Raw genomic sequence first — 7,058 nt, forward strand, 5'->3', positions numbered from 1 at the left:
ATACATATATCCATAAGGGCTGGTTCCATCACAACATTGGTTGTTGATAGGCTGAAACCAGTACAAAACAGTAGGTATCCATTGAATATTTCCTGAATTAATGAATGAACAGGGTATCTTCTCTTTCTCTGATTTTTCTAACTCCCTAGGACAGTGATGGCGAACCTTTTGAGCTTGGTGTGTCAGCATTTTGAAAAATCCTAACTTAACTCTGGTGCCATGTCACATATAGAAATTTTTTGATATTTGCAACCATAGTAAAACAAAGACTTATATTTTTGATATTTATTTTATATATTTAAATGCCATTTAACAAAGAAAAATCAACCAAAAAAATGAGTTCGCGTGTCACCTCTGACACGCATGTCATAGGTTCGCCATCACTGCCCTAGGATCACAGTCTAAGGAAATTTTTTAAGCAGTTGGCTTGCCTCACTGATTTCAGAAAGGTCATTCTAGTGACTGAGAGTATGTGTAAAGAGCTACAAACTTTTCTTAGGTTTTCACTCAGGAAGAGTCACCCTTGGGCAGCCAGGATCTCCTCCACTGTGGGGGGCTGCATCGTCAGGGTCTGCCAGCTCCACTCGTCACCCCAGCAGACCAGGGGCCTCTGCTTCTCTGCTTAGTTCTGTCTTACAAAAGGAAGAGTTTACTGGGAGAGTTGTTGGGGAGCAGGACACTGAACTTGGGAATGGTGATGCAATCGACAAAGGGGCTCCTATTCTTCCTCTCCCTTTCAAGAACCTGGCAAGCTTGCTTACCCAGTGAAGGAGGCGATATGGAGGGATTAGAAAGAGGCACAAGGAAACTTTTTGGTTGTGATAGATATGTTCATTATTTTGATTGTAAGAATGGTTACATAGGTATACACATGGGTAAAACCTCATCAAATCGTATGCTTTAAATGTGTGCTTTATGTCAAATAGACCTCCTTAATTGTTTAAAAAGTGAGTGTATCATGATTCACCTTATACATACAACTCATAATCTTCCCGTATTGTCTTGCATTAACCTTTTGCTTCACATAAGTCAACCCATAACCAAAGCACAACCTAAAAATGCGTAAATATTGTCCATTTCGGGTTCCCTATCTTCCAGTAGCACCACAGCACGAGGGCATCGCTAGCTGCCTCGGTGTGGCTGTTTCAGTATCCAAGGACGCCGGGCACCAGGAGACAGGCTTCTGACTGCACTCACGCGAGGGTGACCCCCGCCTAAGCACTCGCTGCTCAGCGTGCCGGTCTCCCCTGGCCTGTGAAAGGTGGTTAATGGAACGCGAGCCGTTTGCGCATGTGCGCATGTCACAGGACAAGCGATGCCGCACTACAGCCAGAGCGACCCCACGTCTCCACGTCCGCCAGGGAAACCCTACTGTAGGGAGAGGGACGAAGGGAGACAAAAGCCGGAGCCGGAAAGTTCTGGGAATCGGTTTAGAAAACATTTCTGGTTCCGGCCCGAAGTCCCACTTCCGTCCGGGTCACGTGCGCGGCCGTGTTCCCTGCTTTCCCGTCCGGCGGGGCTCCAGTCCCTGTACTTTCCGTCCTGTCCGCAGGCCGTCCGCTCCGGCTCCGGAAGCCCCTTCCGCCCGTGCTCTGAGCCGCTGCGGGGCCGTGCCCTCCGGTACGGTCTCTCCCTGTGCCGTCTCTCCCTGGGCGGTACCGTCTCTCCCTGGGCCGCCTGTGGGGCCAGTGGGGGTGCGGTCTGCAGTTCCTCTCCTGGAGTTTGAAGGGGCGCGGGGAAGCCACGCGGGCCGCCTTTTCCTTGCTCCCCCAGAGCTGCCTTTGGATCCCGAAGGCCCAGTCCCCAGCGCTAAGAAACCAGCGCTAAGAAGACTGGTCTCAGGCCTGGAGGAGACGTCCGCGCTCTCAGCGCCCTGGGGGCAGGGGGAACAGGGGTGGGAGAGAACCCAGGTATTTCCCGACTCGGTTTAGTCACGAGCTGGGAACCTAACACCAACCTCTTTCCCTCCCCGCCAGCCCACTGACCATGCCCGCGGGCGTGCCCTGGACCACCTACCTGAAGATGTTCACCGCCAGCCTCCTGGCCATGTTCGCGGGGTCCCAAGTGGTGCACAGGTACTACCTGCCGGACCTGGTGAGTGCAGGACGGCCCTGGGCTTCGCCCTCCATTCTCCCCACAAGAGCAAAAGGGATCTTAAAACGAACCAGGAGCGCTTCTGCCCTGTGCTTAAAACCTGATGATGGCGTCCAGTTGCATGGAGAGCAATGCCATGTCCTGCTCTTACACAGCCTGGCACCTGCCTGCCACTGGCCTTACCTAATACCATTTCCTCCCCTCTCCCCGTGTTGCAGCCACACCAGCTTCCTTGCTGTTTCTCAAGCTCATCAAGCCTCTTCCCATCTGAAGGCCTTGCTTTTCCTGTTCTTGGGGAGCTTTTCTCCCAGATCTTGGCTTGGTTTCCTTCTTCAAAATGTCAAGTTTCTGCTTAGATATCTCCTCCGTCTATGAGGATAGCTTCAAAAGGATTGCTCCTCTGCTATTCTGTCTCAATCCTTTCGTAGAGCACTTGTCACAATTTGCAATTATTTTATTCCTTTGTCTCTACTTGTTCTTATTTTTGTTTCCTCCACTAGAACGTAAGGTCCACAAAAGCGTTGTTCCACAATACGGTAACACTCTATAACCACTATGGTGGGTATTAATTAAAAAAACACACACCTTGCTGGTGAAGATGTGGAGAACCTGGAACCCTCATACAGTGCTGCTAGGAATGTAGAAGGGTGTAGCTGCTGTGGAAAAGTCTGACAGCTCCTCAGTTAAACACAGAGTTACCATATGACCCAGCTATTCTACTTTTAGAGAGAGATGAAAACATTTGTCCACACAAAAACTTGTACATGAATATTCATACAAGTATTATTTATAAGAACCCAAAAGTGGAAACAATCCATATTGTCCATAAACTGATAAATGGACATATACAATGTGGTATACCCATATAATCGAACATTATTTGTTCCTAGAAGGAGATAAAGTACTTACATGTGGCAACATGGATGAACCTTAAAAACATGCTAAGGGAAAGAAACTAGTCACAAAAGCCTACATATCGTATAATCCATTTACATGAAATTTGTCCAGAATAGACAAATCTATTGAGCCAAAACTAGATTAACGGTTGTCCAGGGCAGTGGTGGGGATGTGGGAAAGCTTTGTGGGAATGGGAGTTACTGGTGGTGGGTATGAGGTTTCTCTTGGGGGTGCAGTTCTAAAATTTATTGTACTGATGCATGTACAACCTTATGAATCTACTACAGGCCATTAAATTTATACTTTAAATGGGTGAATGGTAGGTATGTGAATTATCTCACTAAAGTGGTTAAAAAAGTAATCTTCTCAGGCCTTTCCTGACCATCTTTTCTGAAGGTAGTTTTTATTTATTTATTTATCTATCTATCTATCTATTTATTTATTTTCCAAAATGTGTTTATTGGGATGGTTTCCCACTCGTCTTGGTTCGAGGTGGCGTTTAGTGCTGCTTCTTTCTGAAGGAGCATCCTTCTGTAAGCCTCGCTTTTCCTTCTGTTGGCTGACAGAGAACAGTGGAGCCACCAACCCACAAAACTGCCGTTTGTGCGTGGCTAAAGGCGGTGGTGATTTTATAGCATCCTGGGCATTTCACATCCATGAAGTAGGAATTGGGGCTCTGCACCAGGTGCTTCTTCTCTTCTGGAGAGGGGTGGAGGAGATCCTCAGTGGGAGGCATATTGTCATGGGGAGGTCGTCACCGCTGGAAAGGCTGTGAAGGTAGTTTTATATTTTTTTTGCTCACTGCTTGATACAGGTGGAGAGTCAGTAAATAGTACAGGAGTAAATTTCCAGATATGGAAAGTTGTATTCAAATTTGTGATAGTGATGCAAACTCTCCCCCTCTAGAACTTAAAACCCAGCGTGGATAATAGAGTCATTAGGGTTAGAGAGGGACTTAGATCAACTGTGGGTTCTCATGATACAGATTTATTGTTGAGTAGCAAGGGACTTTCTTTTACTCTACCTGCTTTGAAGTCTTTCAGGTCACATTTAATTACAGTCTAAGAAAGCACTGGCATCTGTGTTGTTGTTGTTTTTTTAAATAGACAATACCTGAAATCCCACCAAAGCCTGGAGAACTCAAAACGGAGCTTTTGGGACTGAAAGAGAGGCAACACAACCCTCAAACTTCTCAGCAGTAGAAACCTCAAAATACAACTCTGCCAAGAACTCTGTGAATAATAAGTCTTAAATATATATTTTTAAAATTGATTGAGTCCAACTACCTGCACTTAAGCACCTAATACAATGCTAACTACAGGAGGAGGTACGCAGAAGGTATTAACTGATGCATTGAGATTTATTTATGGTTTGACCAGTGTTTCTTGAAAACTGCCAAAGCATTCTTAAATGTGGTTTGATAGTCATTTAGCTGTGAATATCATATGAGATAGAGTATTTGCAATGACTCCTGCTCTTACAATTCTTTTTTTTTATATATATATATGTACTCCCATGTTTATTGCAGTATTAGCCAAGGTACAAAAACAACCCCAAATCCCCATCAACAGATGAATGGATAAGAAAGATGTTGTACATATATATTCAGCCATAAGAAAGGAGGGTATCCTGCCATTTGCAGCAACATGGATGGACCGTGAGCACATTATGCTAACTGTCATGAGTCAAACAGAAAGATAAGTATTGTTATGATATAACTTATGTATGGAATCTAAAAAAGTCATACCTATTAAAAGCAACAACAATGGAGAGTAAAATGGTGGTTAGCAGGGTCTGGGGAGTGGGGATAAGAGTGATGGTATTTAAGGGTACAAACTTGTGACAAATAGTAAATAAGCCATAGCGAACTAAAGCACAGTATAATGAATCTAAACCAGCGATTTTCAACCTTTATGATGCAAGAATTTCTAAAAACATGCAATACCTGACTATGTAGTCAGGGGCACTGACCTCTTTTCTCTTAGATTGTCAAAAAAATGACAACAGCCAACACAACAGTAGCCATCTGGTGTGAATGAATCAAAATTATATTTTTTAAAAATGTTTTTTATTTATTTGAGAGGAAGGAATAGGGAGAGATAGAAACATCAATGACGAGAGAGAATCATTGACCGGCCGCCTCCTGCACATCCCCAGTGGGGACCAAGTCCGCAGCCTGGGCATGTGCCCAGACTGGGAATTAAACCGTGACCTCCTGGTTCATAGGTTGACACTCAACCTCTGAGCCACACTGGCTAGTCGTACTTATTTTTTTGTCAGATTGGCAAAAAGTATGATTTTTTTTTTGGTGTGCCACAGAATTTTATTTATTAGATGAAAAAAGGTTAAAAATTGCTGATCTAGACAATATTATAATTATGTAGTATGATAAATATTGCTACAATGACAATCGTTACAATATATAAATGTATCAAAGTAACACTTAAACTTACACAATGTTACATGTCAAATTTATTTAATTAGAAAAAAAAATTTCAAACTAGTATAGGTCATAATTTGCAGTCAATGTTGACAATTAACTACTAGAGAAAGTAGTCATTACAGGGTCCCCCTTGTAGAGTTCTCTTGATAGAAGGTTTAAGTTGAAACACTAGAATTCAACAGGAGAATATCTCTCTCTGCCCCTAGACAAGATTAACCCTGTGTTCCTGGACTTGAATTCTGAAAAGATCCTAAGCAGTATGCTCCAGGAACATGCCCTCATGCTCCACAGGGTCTGAAAATACACTAATTCCTCATCACACAATGGGTCCTTTTATGAAGTTAGTTCTAAATTAAATTACCACAGCCTTAACACACTTGCACACAGCCATGTGGTTTGTGATTCAATAGTATACATAGAACTCCATGTGAAATATCTGGAAACTGAAGTAGTTGCTCATGTAATTGTACAGCTTTATAAATAAAAGTAACAAAACCAAATGACCTAGAGCTAGAAATTCTCAAGTATCGTAGGATCTACCAATTTTAATATCTGCTGAATAGGGCAGGCTGGAGTGGGTAGCTGAATTGTCTCCTACTTTCCCTTTCCCTCCTTAGTAGCTGAATCAATGGGTATCTTTATAAACAAAGTTATGTTGCGTCAGTACAGATTGTTTCCCAGGACTACATGTGAAATCAGTCATCTCTGTACTAGTCTTCTCTGTCCTGGTTGTAATTATACAAAACATCACCATATTTACATTTTAATTCACTAGCATCTTAGGGAACATATTTCACTACAAATAAAAGGTAGTTCTCTATTTAAGGAGGGTATGGGGGTACAAATGGTGATGGACGGAGACTTGACTTGGGTGGTGAACACACAATACAGTGTATAGATCAGCCGTGGGCAAACTATGGCCCGCGGGCCGGATCCGGCCCGTTTGAAATGAATAAAACTAAAAAAAAAAGACCGTACCCTTTTATGTAATGATGTTTACTTTGAATTTATATTAGTTCACACAAACACTCCATCCATGCTTTTGTTCCGGCCCTCCGGTCCAGTTTAAGAACCCATTGTGGCCCTCGAGTCAAAAAGTTTGCCCACCCCTGGTATAGATGATGTGCTATAGAATTGTGCACCTGAAATCTGTGTAATTTTGTTAACCAGTGTCACCCCAGTAAATTTAATTTTTTTTAAAAGTTAAGAAACATCTAGAAGAAATTACAAACAAGCATTCTAATAATAAAACAGTGTAATAATGCAATGGATGCCTTTTTGACTGGAAATAACAAAACATTTAAAATGATGACCAAATGGATGCCAAATATACTCTTAAATAATACTGACGTAGAAAGTTTCACTCCATTCGGAGCTTCTGAGGTGATGAACAGGTGGAGGAGATGCTGGGAGAGTGGAGCACCGGGTGAGGGCATGGAAGCGCCACACCCTTTGCCCATTCCTACCCTTTAGTCCACAGGCCAATGCTCTATCCACTGAGCCAAACCGGCTAGGGCAAGCCTTGGGTCTTAATATTGTCGTGTTTCCCTCCACCTGCGTGGTTCAGGGTTCGGGTCTGGAAGAGGAGCCGCACACAAATGAAAGAGAAAAGACACGAGATAAT

General features: G+C 43.3%; 2 protein-coding genes across 3 annotated transcripts; one reads left to right on the forward strand and one right to left on the reverse strand.

Moving 5' to 3' along the window:
* The first annotated feature begins 819 nt into the window (after positions 1-819).
* On the forward strand, positions 820-4,263 carry LOC106725931 (chromosome unknown open reading frame, human C12orf73). Of its 2 annotated transcripts, none has more exons than XM_014538851.1 (3): positions 820-1,620; positions 1,977-2,075; positions 4,098-4,174. In XM_014538851.1, exons 1-3 carry the CDS (start codon positions 1,316-1,318, stop codon positions 4,153-4,155), a joined length of 462 nt encoding a protein of 153 aa, XP_014394337.1. In that variant the 5' UTR covers positions 820-1,315; the 3' UTR covers positions 4,156-4,174. The 2 variants fall into 2 exon arrangements, with proteins under 2 accessions (XP_014394337.1, XP_014394336.1); XM_014538850.1 differs by having other exon boundaries at positions 1,495-1,620; positions 1,977-2,094; positions 4,098-4,263.
* Positions 3,426-4,085, reverse strand: LOC102244120 (40S ribosomal protein S27-like). The gene has a single exon (XM_014538852.1). It carries the CDS (start codon positions 3,725-3,727, stop codon positions 3,491-3,493), a length of 237 nt encoding a protein of 78 aa, XP_014394338.1. The 5' UTR covers positions 3,728-4,085; the 3' UTR covers positions 3,426-3,490.
* Positions 4,264-7,058: the final 2,795 nt, after the last annotated feature.

Source organism: Myotis brandtii, unplaced genomic scaffold (assembly GCF_000412655.1).
Source record: "Myotis brandtii unplaced genomic scaffold, ASM41265v1 scaffold1993, whole genome shotgun sequence".
Lineage (NCBI taxonomy): Eukaryota > Metazoa > Chordata > Mammalia > Chiroptera > Vespertilionidae > Myotis > Myotis brandtii.